At 38.0% G+C, this 15,812-nt stretch overlaps 1 protein-coding gene across 3 annotated transcripts in view; it reads right to left on the bottom strand.

Annotated features, from left to right (window-relative positions):
- LOC109112652 (NHS-like protein 1) overlaps positions 1–15,812 on the bottom strand; it is an 87,583-nt gene that overhangs the window by 51,494 nt on the left and 20,277 nt on the right. Inside the window, exon 1 of one of the 3 annotated variants that reach the window (XM_042746710.1) lies at positions 11,950–12,689. The exons of the other annotated variants lie outside the window; for them this stretch is intronic. Coding sequence (XP_042602644.1) covers positions 11,950–12,007 — 58 coding nt within the window. The 5' untranslated portion in view covers positions 12,008–12,689. Of the gene's footprint in view, positions 1–11,949; positions 12,690–15,812 lie in introns of those variants that run through there. 3 annotated transcript variants of the gene reach the window in all.

Here is a 15,812-nt window from a genome sequence, read left to right as displayed (position 1 = left end):
GAAAAGGAATTTATGCCAATTATGCATCTGCATTCCCAATATTACTGCTTGAGCATAATAGACTTCTGACCCCAAACTTTTGAACGATTGTGTGACACACAAGTGTGGTCTGTCTGTTTTCAATAAACTTTATTCTCAACGTTATAATTCACCATTAACTTTGTCCATGAGGAAAATGGGTTTATATAATGGCCATAATAACAGAGGCTGGCATGCAGGTATTCTACAGGATGTGTGTCCATGAGTGTATGTTTTTCCAAGCATGTCTCTGTGCGTGTGTGTCCTGAAACCAAAAGCCATAAAACACCCAAAAAAGTTTGCTTTATTGTTTCTGAGTCACTCTGTCCTACAATTCTGGCCAGTGTGGAAAGCATTGGCATATTTAGACAAATGTTATTGTCATTAAAGGGATAGTTCACCCAAAAATGAAAATGTTGTCATAATTTACTATTTTGACCTTAACCCTTATGTAGTTTCAAAACTGTATGACTTACTTTATTGTAAGGACAGAATATATATACACACACACACACACACACACATATTGGAACAAATAATGACAGAATGTTTGAGTGAACTATTCCTTTAAGTCAGACAGCATTCTCTGTCCTCAGCCTGGAAACTCTTCCAGCTAGTTGATAAATGGGAGGAAGAATCATGACTGGGATGAGAGCCGTATCTCTTCTGAGAGGGTATCAGGGCCCTCAGGAGGAAGTTTCCTGGTAACAGAGCTCAGTGTCTGCTAAGGACAAGCCCTGATTCTCCACTGATTTCTGTTAGCACTTCTACCTGGATATAACAAAAAGCAAGAAATAGACTAGTGTTGTTTTTAACGCCACTTTATTGAGATCGTGACTGATCTCGATGTATGCCGTTTTCGAACTAGCAACCTGCAAAGATCTTACATGATTAGATCATGTGAGCTGAAATGCTACATCTGCTTTATGGTTTTAGTTCAAATATTTCAATAATTTAATGACACTTAACAATAATGTTCCATTTGTTAGCATTTCTCACTCTAAAGTAATGTTAATTTCAACATTTACAAATTTACTAATAGGCCTACATTATAAATAGTTTTATCTGTTAATATTATTTAACTTATAATGAATACAAATGTATTGCTCATTGTTAGTTAATGCATTGCTAATGGGACCATATTGTAAATAATTCACCAGTAATTTTAAATATACAGTCATGACACTCCTGAGCCTGTTTGGACACCGACCAATAGGGGGCGGTACAATGTTTAAAATGCTTCATCTGGCATGTAGAAACGGCCAAAAGGACACCGCTCTTTCCTTTAAACTACAGACCATATTAAGTGTAAAAAGACTCTGCCAGGGGCCACATGAGAGACAATATTTTTTATCAAATGCCAAGACAAGTACTGTTTTTCACATGCATTAGCAAAGGCATCTAAGTTTAAAATAAATTATACTAATAATTGTCATTTATCGGCAGAAAAATTTACTCAGCTAATTATTTAAATGTCAAACTAAACATGCTAATGCACGCTTTCCGAAAGAATTCCTGTAAAACCTATTACAAACTGCCCAAACCTGTTTTAGCAAAAAGTAAGGCATGTGTTAACCCCTCACCCCTGAACAGTGACCCCTGCATGCTCAATGTGGGGTGGAGGATGTTGACGTTTCAGTGAATAGAAACAAAAGCCATCTAAAACCAGTCAGATGGCCTGATAGAGTCAGCTCTAAAAGACGAGAGCCTTTATCAGGGAGCTTAAACTCCCTAATGACTAATGCACACAGACCAACACAATACAGACCTTGTGCACACACACTCATGTTGGCTTACAATGAAACAACCTAGAGGACGTGCTAGCTGAAGCACAGGAAGAGAGTGAAAATAACTGACAAAGATTTTGATATATAGTATAAATGAATGGCTCTCAAACGGAGAGTCACAATGCAGAAATGGACTGCTGGTCTGGTATGATAGAGTTGCGGACAGCAGAGATAAAATGCAACTAATCATATAATCACGCATAGTTAGAATAACTCATATTTTCTTGTCTATTGTCTTCTGTCTGTTACATCACATTGACGTCAAAGGTTTATGTCCAGTCAGACTTTTTGAGCAAATCAAGGCATTTAGAGCTACAGAGAAAACGGAATATTCAGTATTCAGTGTCACACGATACTTTAGTGAAAAATCACTCTAATATGCTGATTCAGTGTTCAAAAAACATTTATTATTATCAATGCTGAAAACAGTAGTGTTGCTTCATATTTTTGGAAACCGTTTCACAATTCTATGATGAATAGAAAGAACTGCATTTATTTTATTTTTTTTCTTAGAATGTATAAGTTTGTACTTTTAATTTTGATCATTTTAACACATCCTTGCTGAATAAAAGTATTATTATTATTTTTTTAATTACCCTGAACTTTTGAAGTGGTAATAAAATTAGCTAATTCTATAGAATTGAATTTTTTTTATTCATTTAAAATTAGAAAACAAAAAATGACAATGTATGTCTGTGGCATGTCCTGATTTAGTTGGCAGTGTAAATGTTTGTTCATGTCTGACGGAGTGATGTGACGTAGGGGTGATGTCTAGATTCCATCTGTTCTTCGGGCCTTCCTGTCGGCAGCCCTTTCCCCTTCCTGTAAGTGTGTGTCATGTCACAACAGAGTGGTTTTGCTAATGTTTGTCACTGGTGGGATGCACCGCTAAAGGGAGGGAGAGAATGAAGGGAAGGAAAGGAAAAAGAGAAGTGTCGTATATCCAGAAGTGCTGCTTGGCTTCTTGTTCCTCCTTTTATCTTGCCATCCTGGAAAAAAGAGGAAGCTGTAGGCTACCGTGAGAGTATTCGTATGTGATCCTCCACATATTCTCTGTATGTTACGCCTATAAAGGTCAAAGAAACCCCACATACCGTTCAAGATATCAGCTTCAAAGGTCTTGACAAAGTCGGGCCTGTCTGCTTTTTCTTGTTTGGTTCCCAGCAACTGCTTATACACCACTAATGTATTACAACATCAATCATACACAGTACAGCTAGAGATATTACTCATTAGCAGAAGTCATCTGCTCCACCCTGATCCATGATATTAGTCACACTGAGAGCTGGCCTGTGTGTGTGTGTGCGCGCGGATGTGTAGGTGTGTTTTGAATGGAAGTGTGTGGTAACTGTTGTTGCCATGTTTGCATGTTTTATGTGAGGTTTTTAAAGCATGCTGCTGAACAAGTTTTAAAATGACAGCCACACGGTTTGTGACAGTGAAAGTTTTGCTGATTTCACACTAAATGTTACATGTAGCTCATGTTAAATTCATAAATATTGGTCTTCATCAGACCAGCTAATGTCTTTTTTATCGGTTGGTTCAAGTTTTAGTCCTTACAATGTAGCATAAACAAGTACACACACACACACACACACACACACACACACACACACACACACACACACACACACACACACACACACACACACACACACACACACACACACACACACACACACACACACACACACACACACACACACACACACACACACACACAGTTGATGGCACTCAGGTCTCACCCAAATGTTGTTTTATGGGAATGCTCAAAGACATGCAAATGAACATGTTAATAACTATGATGTATGACGTATGAATGCGTGGGTGTGTGTTTAGGTGTGTGTATAGCCGGAATCTCCCAGGGCATTTTCTACCCTGAAGAGTGCAGGATCATCACAGTGAGCTCACAGGACTGGAATGAGACCAGGACAGCAGATCTGCTCCACAAACACCTACATTAATGAAAACTGATCTAAACTGTCTAAATATAACCACAATTCAATCCAATTAACAAGACCAGTTCTGATGCTCTGATCACATGGCAATTTGCCAAATAATTAATATAAATGTTATGAAAATAATATATTACAAAAAATAGGTGTCAAAAATATTTCCACACTTAACCAGAAAGTAAAAAATTCCCTAAATGTTTTTAGACACAATATATTATGATTGCCATGACAAACAAATGGAAAAATGCTGGAAACTGCAGTGATGACTTGTGGAAAGTGCCAGATTCTCTCTGTTAAGTACTAAAATAATGTATATTTGTGACATCAAATCTTTAAAACAGATTCAAGAAATTAATTAGCAGAAAATAAACAAAACGTTCCTTAAGCATTGTTCTACAGTACTTGATCAGACTGATAAAAATGACTTTTGTTGGTGTAATCTAACATAGTAAGACTCACTATTATAATACTTTGAACTTAAAATTTGTAGACAAAAAAAACCCCTCCTTCTTTGTGTTTTTCTTTTCTAAATAATTGAGTTTTCCAGTTCCTGGATAAAGAACACTGTGTTGTGTAAGCAGGCAAAATCTTTTTCATGAGTGAGGACTTTTCCAACTTCTTTTAGTTGGCCACAAAATCTCTCATTTGTCTTAATGTTTGTGCAGTGGCTAAACCGAGAGGAAAGCTAGGCTTATCTAACGCTGTTGGATTAGCATACTAAATGACCTGGAGCCCCCAGGGAACCTCTCAGAAAAGAGTCACAATCAGGAAGGAGAATTAAACTGGCGTGGACTCCACATGTCCCATTGATCTGTTGACAGCCAACCTGGCAACCCGCCACAAACCTCAACGGTTCTCCAGAGAAGAAAATCACCAGTGTGGAGCCTGAAAACATGATGACTTGTGGGAAGTGCCAGATTCACTTTGTTAACTACTGCTAAACGGTCCTTTGGTGGCATCAATCTTTGAAACATATTCAAGACTTTAGTTTTAGTCAGTTAGCAGCAAGTAAACAAAATATCCTCAAGTATTGTTCTACTTGACATGACCAATAAAAAAGACATTACTTTGTGTAAACAAACACAATCAGGTTTATTCAGTCACATATCAGTCTTATAGCCTGAAAACATGATGATGTGGGAAGTGCCAGATTCGCTCTGTTAACTACTGCTAAACTGTCCTTATCTATTTTACTGTATTTTAACATGCAATTTATTCCTGTGATGGCAAAGCTGAATTTTCAGCAGCCATTACTCCAGTCTTTAGTGTCACATGATCCTTCAGAAATCTTTCTAATATGTTCATTTGTGACATTTCATAAAACATTTCTTATTATTATCATCACAGTATTATTATTGAACAGGTGACACATTTTTTTTTTTAAAGTTTTTTGAACATAAAAATCTTTATTAAAACATTATGTTTTTACTTCCCTTTGGATCAATTTAATGCATCTTTGTTAAAAGTTTTAATTTCTCAGTTTGAACAGTCATGTATCATGAGAAAAAAAAACCTGTTAAATGATCTTCAGGGTACTTTCTGCCTGTCAATCATTTAGCGTGTTCACAGAGACAGAGCGGCTGTCAGTGAAATCAAATGTCTGTGCAAAACACAATTTTGCTACTGTTGCTGTTGATAACAGCCACAACACTGAGATGAAGTACAGCTGCTCGTCTCTAAATATCAGATTTCATCTGTTTTAATGCATCTTTGAAGGCGGAGCTTTGGAAAGAGGGGCGTGTCTAATTTAGTGGGTTTAAAGGTTCCAATTAAAACAGCTGATTTAGTGTTAAATTAATGATAAAAATATAATATATATTATATTAATGTATGAATATATACACACTATGTTCAGGAAATATTGAGAAAATAAAATTCAAACATTATGATTTGGTGTTAAGATATGTGAATTACTTAGAATGGTACAATTTTATGCCTGCAATACAAATGAAATACAAAGAGAAAAAAAGCTTGGTGAGCCAAAAGGCTCATTTCTTTAGCACTGAGACCGAGGTGATTAGTCTAACTGAAGGAGAAGAAAAGAAAAGCAGAGAGTTTGAGTAAGAGCTGCTGAAGTGTGAGGGACCGCGGCCTCCAGTTAATCTACAGGCGTCTCCTTTCTGTTTAAATAAACCAACGTGAAGAGCAGATCCTTACAACTCTCTCCCACCTTCCTTTGTCAACGAACCATACGCTCGCACTCTTCGTGGGCCTATTACTGTCTGATTTAAGAGGAGGTGAGAGAAAGAGGGGTCAAGAGAGAAAGTCAGCCTGTGTTATGCTGATCAGGCAGACGCATGGCTGAGAGCCGTCTGTTACCGTGACAATAGGGCGGCCGACACAGGGCTGGCGCTCTGCCCTCTGCAGCGGGAAGCACAACTCACACACGCACAGACACATCCAGCTGTCAGACACAACCGACACACGCCAATGAAGACGGCAGCCCAATGTGAATGACAGAGGGTCGCTGGGATTTCAGTGAGGGATGCGGCCTGGACCCTGATGTAAGAATGACACAAGTCTGTCAGATTGTGACCTGTCATAAAGAGATTCATAAAAGGCCTCACAACAGACCAATTTAGGCTTTATTATTGCTACAAAAATGGGCTATAAACTTCTGGTGTTAATGCCTCTATTAAAATCCTAAAAAACTCATGAAGGTGGTCATGCATGTCTGTCTGCGTCAAACCACGCGCAGGGTTATACATGGTCAATCTTGTCATTTTGATAGAGTGAATTATTTTATTTCTTTATTTTTTTTCCCATCTTCTTCCTTTATGGACACTCAGCATACAGTCTTTTTTTTTCTTTGAAAAAGAGAAAATATACAGTATATAGCAGTTTCCATGAATAGGATATAAAATGGAGTTGTCTTGTCCTTCTGCCATGCTACTGGAAGAGTCCAAATGACATTAGTTGCAATTTTAAGGAATTAAGGAAGTCACGTGATTTGTGCCGGTATAATGCTTTAATAACAATACCAGATTTATGGGAAGTGCCATATCTAGGTGAAATCAAGGCCACATGATCACAGTTCTCAGAACAGATTTACATCACATTACGAGGCAATGACTGTATGCATGTGTGCTTGATCAAGAGAAGATTATGTTCTCCCTCATGTAATATGCATATACATACAGTCAGTAGATTCTGAATTACTTATTTGCTTGACTAAAATCAAGAAGGGAACATCACTGCAACAAAGTGTAAAGCAAGATGATGAGAGTAAAAAGACAGAAGGCTGCACAGAGTATGTGTAGAGGAATGTTTTCTATACCACCTCGTATCTCTCCTCACAGACTGATAACAGAGGCAGAGTTAACCAGAAAGAGAAAGAGACAGAAAGACAGAAGTTGTGACAGAAGGAGCATAATCACAAAGGACTTAACTATGCCCTATTTTGCACATGGATAACATTTTACTAAAAGTACACATATAAATGTTAATCAAAGCAAAAAATAAATAAATATGTAAAAAAAAAAAAAAACATCAACAACTATTACCTATTTCCCACCCTCTTATCTGACCCTTGTAATTAATCAAGCTATTTATGTTTTCCTACCGTGTCTTTAAGACTATATGCAAATTATAGGTTAACACAGTTTTTATGGGAAAGTATTTTTACGGGTGGGCCTCCTCTCTCCCAGACCCAGGACAACATTCCTGGCCGTCCCCCCCTAGCAAAGGAATCCTGTTTTCCATGATATATCTCCTATAAACATTCAAACACAGATGGCTTGAGGCAGACAGGTCCTTATCTGTCTACAGGTGTGAGAGAGCAGGACCACTGAGAAAGTGGTTTGGGTCATTGTATGAAAGCCTTAAGGGCCGTACACACCGGGACGAATATCGGCGCGCGTTATTCGCCAGCGTTTTTCAACGCGTTTTTTGTGTTCACACCCAAGCGATTTTCGCTGACGATGAGCCGAGTGAACATGCAAATTCATTCCCTGACATTAGATGGCGCTTAATGTAAAACAGAAATACTAGAAATACTAGTTCTCTTTTATCAAGATTTTTGTAATCGCTGTCGCGTTTGTCATATAGTTCTTATAGTAGAGACCAGCAACTCTACATTCATCTTGCCTTGCATCTTCTTCGTCTTATTTCTTCCCGGCAGTGTAGACGCTACTTGGCGTATATCTTCTTCGCCGTTACGTATGTGTGCTCAGCAAGACAGTTTTGTGTTTGAGCGCCCCCAAGTTGTGTTTTACTGTAACTTCAGAAGCTCCAGACACGTGTGCAAAAGCGCCATTCTCATTGGTCGTATAGTTTTTGACGCGGTGCGTCAAACCAAAAAACGAACCCGAGGCGTTTTTAAAAAAATTACGCTTTTACGCGTGGCGTTTTTCGCATCGGTGTGCACACTCACATTGGCGCCCTTTGTTTAGTCACGAGGCGTTAAACGTCGGCGAATATCGCGCGCGAAATTCGTCCCGGTGTGAACAGGCCTTTACATTACTTTGTTAAACATATAAAACATAATTAATCTCAAAAAATACTGATTGTGTTTCTTACAACTGAATTTATAATCATTAAATATATAAATATTGAATACACTACCATTAATATTTTGGAGACTGTAAGTTTTTTCAAAATTCAAAAGTGACCGTAAAAACATTTATAATGTTACAAAAGATGTCTATTTAAAATAAATGCTGTTCTTTTGAACTTGCTAATAAGCAAAGAATCCTAAAAAAATCATAAAATGTTATATAAGTTTCAAGTTATATAAGCAATATTACTGTTTTTATTGTGTTTTGGTCAATTAATCACAGCATTTATTGAGCATAAGAGACTTTCAAAAACAAAAAAACAAAAAAAACTTACCATCCCCAAACTTTTGAATAGTAGTGTACATATATCACATATAATATCATACATGCTAAACGATAAGCCTTTGATTTCATAGGAGCATGTTACTGGTTTGGTGGTCTTACCAACAGGACAGGGGCAATATATATGAAAAAAGTTTCCTATTCCCATCCCTTATTTCCCATTGGACATTAAAGGAAATAAATATAGTTTGAAAAAAGGAATGAGAAAGGTGGAAGAAAGGAAAGCCAGAGTGAAACTGTGAACAGAGATGGATGGTTTTCTCTCTCCTCAGGCAAGAACAAGGAGTAATAATGTGAACAGTAATATATGAGAGTTAATAACCCATGAGACGAAACAAGCCCAAAGGTTTTCACACATATACACACACACAGGGGCACAAGCTTCACTTTCTCATAATGACTTCATACCTGGATCATTTTACATCCAACCTCACATTTCCTCTAAGTAAATAATAAGATTGGCTGATTAAACACCAGTTATAATGGCTAGACAACTGCAAGGTCCTTTAAAGACTCTGACATTTATCTTCCACACAAATAAACATCGATGAACCATGTTCCATTTTCCCCATGACTGTCCCAACCCTGAGGACATTTTCCCATTCCACAGCCAGTTTCTTGAACATTCCCATCCTTCTCCAGGTTTAACACCAGGGTGTAAATCAAATGCCCTGACTGCAGACAGCCACTCAAGGAGAGCAGGCCTCATCGTGCACACCGTGACCCGTGAGGTCCAGGAATAAGGGCTAATTTCCTGTATTACACCCACACAGAGCAGTGGATCATGGATCATGTCATGTGATATATGTTAGTAGAGCCAGACTTTCATTACATCAGTGGCATCAGTCTCCATCCCTCTCTCTGTGCTTGCTTTGGTGCACAAAATCTTCATCAGCATCAGTTTACTCACCCTCAGGCCATCCAAGATCACTTGCTTGCCACTGAATGGGTGCTGTCAGAATGAGTCCAAACAGCTGATAAAAACATCACAATAATCCACACGACTCCAGTCCATCAATTAACACCTTAACTTAAACACTTTAATACTGGATTTATTTCTCATAAACATGCAGCATTTTACTCACAATACATTAATTGGACTGGACATTAATATGGATTATTGTGATATTTTTATAAGCTGTTTGGACTCTCATTCTAACGGCACCCATTCACTGCAGAGGACGCACTGGTGAGCAAGTGATGTACTGCTAAATTCCTCCTTCATGAAATATAGTCAATAGTTCATTTACAGTACGTCATGAACACGATTTGATAGTTAAAGTCATAAAAGTCATAGTTTTAAGAATGGAAAGCTATGTATTTTTTCTTTTCAGACATTCAATATAATGAATAGAGGCTGTATGACTTACCTGGAGCAGGGGAAATGCACAGAGTCAGGAACAGCAGCATTAAGGGAGAGAAAAGAGACAGAATAGACTTATTAGCCAAGTAAAAGAAATTAAAAACAAAACCTGATTTATCAATTAATTCTACACATAATAATGTGTCTTCCTTGTGCTATTTGAATGTACATATTGCTCTCTCATGCTAATTAGCAAGCAGCCTTTTAAAACAATTTACAACCAATCTGGTCATTGTTATCTCATAAAAAGCCTTATGTCTACATAGTAAGTACATAAAATGCAATCATACAGGCCCTAACCTGCTATTCACATTCATCTCAAGTGATCCAATGATAAGACCGGAGACAGATGGCTGTTTACACCTGTTATTACAATGCATCCTGGACACGGGATTTTTTCAGAGGAAGGGTATCTTAATTTGTGACTACATACATTATTATGTTAATGTTGATAAACGCTTTAAAAATGTATATTGTATTAAATTTATCTGCCACAATTATGTCTACATTTTATTTTTATTACATCAGTCAGAATAAAATAATATAGTAAAAAAATAAAATAAAACTAGATACTAGATATACTATCTATACTAGATTCATAATTCATCTTGTAGCAATTTTGTTATTTATTCCTCCAGAAATGTAAAAACAAATTAAATTCAAGCAAATCTAACACTTTTTTGGAGACCCAGCTGGACATGCAAACCTGATAATGAACACTGCCAGAACGCTCGTGCGTGTGTGAGGAAAACACAGGGAATGCTGGAGGAGGGGTATCTATCCAGTGTGTGTGTTTAAGGATGACTGAGTAAAACCTCTAGATGTGGAATGCAGTTGAATTAGCGTACCACACAAAAGATTCTTCATACCCCTCCACAGCTGCCCGCCAATTCTGCCTAACCATTGTTTAAAAAAAAGGCCTGTATAGGTCAGGAAAATAAACTTCACTAACATATCTCTCTAACATATTCAAACAAACAACAGAAATGATTTTTCGACAGTTAGCGGAGGTCTGATAGACTTAACATTTTTAGGTCATTTTGTTCTGCCCCAAAGAGAAAAGTGGCACCTAATCTATACGTCACAGAAATGCACTGTAAGGTATCAGCTGTCAATCAAGAGTCAGGGGAGGAGCCATGGACAAAGAAGAGGTGGAGACAGAGACTCTGTGAGTTCCACAAATCCACTTCTGCAGGGCAGCATGAAGAACTGTATACATATTTTAAATAAAATACTGCAATATACTGTGATGCATAATAAAATGGATGTAAAAAAGACAATAATGACCAAAAAAAAAAAAAAAAAATCTAGCCAAAATTTAAAAACAAAGCCAGTTTGGAAGAATCAAAAGAATATACACACACACACACACACACACACACACACACACACACATATATATATATATATATAACCCTGGAACACAAAACTAGTCTTAAGTGTTAACTGTTCAAAATTGAGAATTACACATCATCTGAAAGCTGAATACATAAGCTTTCCATTGATGTGTGGTTTATTAGGATCGGACAATATTTGGCCGAGATACAACTATTTGAAAATCTGGAATCTGAGAGTGCAAAAAAGTCAAAATACTGAGAAAATCAACTTTGAAGTTGTCCAAATGAATTAAGTTTAGATATATTTATGGTAGGAAATTTACAAAATATCTATAATACGATAATTTTGACCCATACAATGTTTTTTTGGCTATTGCTTAAAATATACCCCCGCGACTTAAGACTGGTTTGTGGTCCAGGGTCACATATATTGCAATATATCCAACTATAATGCATAATGTAATGTAATAATATGTAGACATAGACAGATGCTTTTACTTTCATACAAATAAACAATACTTTACACTTTTGCATTAATTTATCTTTGAAAAGTAGATCACTCCTAACACAGCTTCTGTATACTCAGTTAAGTTATGAGCCATAATAAATAAAGCAAGCACATGCTCTCATTCACTCCCTCATTGGCTGTACCTGAGTAAGGGCTTCTCCTCTTCCTGTAGCCCCAGAAACTGATCTCTTTGACAGGCATGACCGTGTCCGTTCATCCTCCCTGAGCTCCACAAACACTTACGCTTCCCCACTCTGCTGTTCCAAACACACACATACACACACACCTCCTCCACACCACGGGACACGTACTCTTAACGCACACTCACCCCGATGTAAGGGGGAGAGGAGTTGTGGGGGGGGGGTTCACAGAAGCCTGACCGCAGTGACCCCTGCCAGGCAGGTTGCCAGGGAGATGCTGCACCATGAGGAGGCTTGCGGTTGCTAGGCGAGCACCGCTTAAACATCCTAAAACGGTTGAAGAGGGTGATGGAGCTCATAATGTAATTTGCCTCAAACAAACCAAAAAAAGAAAATCTAGTCGTTTTGGAGAGGCTGCTTCGGAGAGATGCATGGGGACACTTGGCTCTCAAAAAAGCATAAAGGTTTTATAGCTAATGGCAGGGATAAAAGGAATTAATAGGGATACAGGAAAGTATAACGAAAGGTTCTGTTTAATCAGTTTTTGGGGTTTCTGGGTCACACCAGATCAAACACTCGACCACACAAAGATCCAAAAGTGGGTTTTGCAATGAAAGAACCATTTTTGGTTCTTCAAGAACCCTTCAGGGAACAGTTCCTAAAAGACCCTTTCTTCTCTATAAAGAACCTTACTAGGCTTTTACAAACCTGTACTTTTTATCTTCCTATGGAAAATCATCAGAGAAGATATAGATTAATATCCCTGTCCTATGCAAGAACAATGTCTTGAAACCATGATGAAATGAATGAAATGAAAGTCAGATTTGGTCAGAAAAATCTTGAGTTGCATTGCTATATGTTATGCCCATGAGAGATTACTACAGAGTGCTGTGTGATATTTAAAGCAGAGACATGATTTGGGTAATCTTAAAGTGTTGCCACATGCTGGATGGCACCAGCTCTCACACAGTCCTGAGTGCTTGTGGTCTCATTATGGCCAATGGCAGCATGGGAAGGCTCCACATCTCATCCCATCACTGCCCACAAATCAACCAGGGATTCCACTATGAGATAATTTGTTTATGACTTTACTACTGATGACTCTCCCATGAGGCTGTTTGGGAAAATGATGCACAAAGAAAGGTTTATACACACATAGTAAAAAAAAAAAAAAGTCACACAAACTTCATGGAGATGAACAGAAAATAACCTACTTACCAAATTAGTAATGTTCAATATATAAGTCCTATATTAATTATAAGATTTTTTTTGTCATTAGTCAGAATTGTAATATTAGTGCATCCCTTATTCAAATAATAGTAAATGTACATCTCCCAGAACTTGAGTTAAAACAGCCAATCCTATTACAGCTTTGTGTGCAATGTTCATCTTTCTGGGCCATCCTGGGGCTAACATCCACCCTAAAACTTTTTGCGTTAAAGCTTAACATTAAAAATGATGTATGGAATGTAATGATCCGTGTGCAAGATTATCATCTCACTACAACAATCCCAGATCCCATAAAACCCTCAGGCACAACTAACAGATTCATGACTCCTCTACACGAGTCAAGCAGAACAGGCACCTGCTATCATTTCAGAAATATTAAACCGATGCCCCAACGAGATAAGAAGCGAGAGATGGGAACAATGATAGAATGGTCTACAGTTTATAGGTCAAGTGTCATTTACATGTCATAGATGGGATGGGGGCCAAACAACTGTTCCTCGAACAACTACTGAGTACACAATCTTCAGTACGTATTTAGCCTTGGCATCAGTGGTGACATGAGACTCTCAGACGCTGGTGTGTGTGTGTGTGTGTGTGTGTGTGTGACTGAGATCTCAAGAGGATCAGTGACATGTCTGACCCTACGGCTGCCGCTCCTTGCTTTTGCACAAAGGAATTCAGTGTACTGTAAGATAAAAGAAAAAAGAAAAAAACAATGAAAGAGGCAAAGAGAAGTGGAGACACTGAGTGAACTTCAGCCAAATTCAAACTAACCAGCACCAAACTCACACTTTCTTCTCCACATTTTAAAGCCGAGTGTAATTTCAAGCATTTGGAGAGTTTAGGGTGTGGGCTTGAGGGATGTAAATATAGACCCACTCCAACTCCAGCACTGGCCTGCCCAGCCCACATCAGTCCTGGGTCAACCCTGAGCGCAGAGAATATAGTGTGGACGTGTCTCAAATTAGCTTATTGCTCTCGGTATACCTCACATCCTTACTGCCACTGGATGAGTATCTATTTATAGAAAGAATACAGAAAGGAAGTGAGTGTGCAGAATGAGTCCAAGCCCAGTTCTGGGACAGAGGTGAGAGATCGATAGCATTCATTAAATATGATGGGAGCCCAGAGAGTAACTGACGTGGGTTGGGTCCCTGTCCTCCAGGACCATGTGACAGTTTTAAAGACAACTGATTGGATGATTAACTCTTTTGCGCTGAGTAAATGTCACTGAGTGAAATAACGTACATGTTATGCTCAATAATCTGATAACATGGATTTAAATTGTAACCAATCATTATTACATAATTTGATTAACTATGATATAATTTTTTACATTATTTGAGCATAATAAACAACATTTATAGAACATTTCATGTCATATTTTGGACAGCTGAAACAGTTGTTGAGATATTGGAATTTCCCCATTCAACTGAACATTAGGTCTTATATGCCCTAAATAGCTGCTCTGAGACATTACAAATATAGATACCAAGTGAACTTACTTTCTTTGAAAGGATCTTTGGAAAAACAATAAAATATGTGACCCTGGACCACAACACCAGTCATATGGGTCAGTTTTTTGAAATTGAGATTTATACATCATCAAGCTGAATAAATAACCTTTCCATTGATGTATGGTTTGTTAGGAGATACAACTATTTGAAAATCTGGAATCTGAGGGTGCAGAAAAAAAAACATTGCCTTTAAAGTTGTCCAAATTAAGTACTTAGCAATTCAAATTACTAATAAAAAATGAAGTTTTGATATATTTACGGTAGGAAATTTATAAAAACTCTTCATGAAACATGATCTTTACATAATACCCTAATAATTTTTGCCATAATAGAAAAATCTATAATTTTGACCCATACAATGCATTGATGGCCATTGCTACAAGTATACCTGTGCTACTTATGACTGGTTTTGTGGTCCGGGGTCACATATATAAGCATAAAGATGATTTTAAGCAACAAATGTAAATGTTAACCATTATCATGGACATTCATGTAAAAAAAAAAAAAAAAAAAAAAAAAATTACAGGTTTAAAATCAACTCAAATCAGGCTTATGCTCCCAGCTGTAATTTCTGGCATGCATGTTGCCAATTCAGTAGGACGTGTACAATTACAAAATACTACACAGACAGGGCTACCGTTAAAATTACTGGAATCTCTGATGGGTTCCAGGTGGGTGTTTGAGACGGTATCCTCCTACTCGTTACGGAGCTCTGCACGGCACATGTGGAATCACTCTGGTGAGAACTACTCAGGCCTGTCCCCACCACCACCATCACGCCTGTATCGCTGTCTCTGTACGGTGGGGTCGGGTCTCGGGACCCACTCAGGCACCACATGAAAGACAGACTGGGTGTGCCACCATATGCTTCTCAGAAAGATGGGGGATGGATAGAGGGTGATAAAGGAAAAAGGGAAGCGAGGAAGGTGCTTATAGGGCCTTGGGAAGTTCTTCTGGATTCATCTACTGGCAGATACTATTAAGATGCAAATAATGAAAAAATATGAGCTATATACTGAACTCAGATCAACTCAAGGAGGGGAAATGGTGCTTGGTGGGCCCAGTGTCTGCAGGACAGAGAAAAGCAGCTGTTTTAGTTAACACCACACACACTTCCTC

Source organism: Cyprinus carpio, chromosome B20, assembly GCF_018340385.1.
Source record: "Cyprinus carpio isolate SPL01 chromosome B20, ASM1834038v1, whole genome shotgun sequence".
In the NCBI taxonomy this organism is placed as follows: Eukaryota; Metazoa; Chordata; class Actinopteri; order Cypriniformes; family Cyprinidae; genus Cyprinus; species Cyprinus carpio.
The sequence above is the reverse complement of the archived record's forward strand: the minus strand, read 5'-3'. Positions and strand labels throughout refer to the sequence as shown.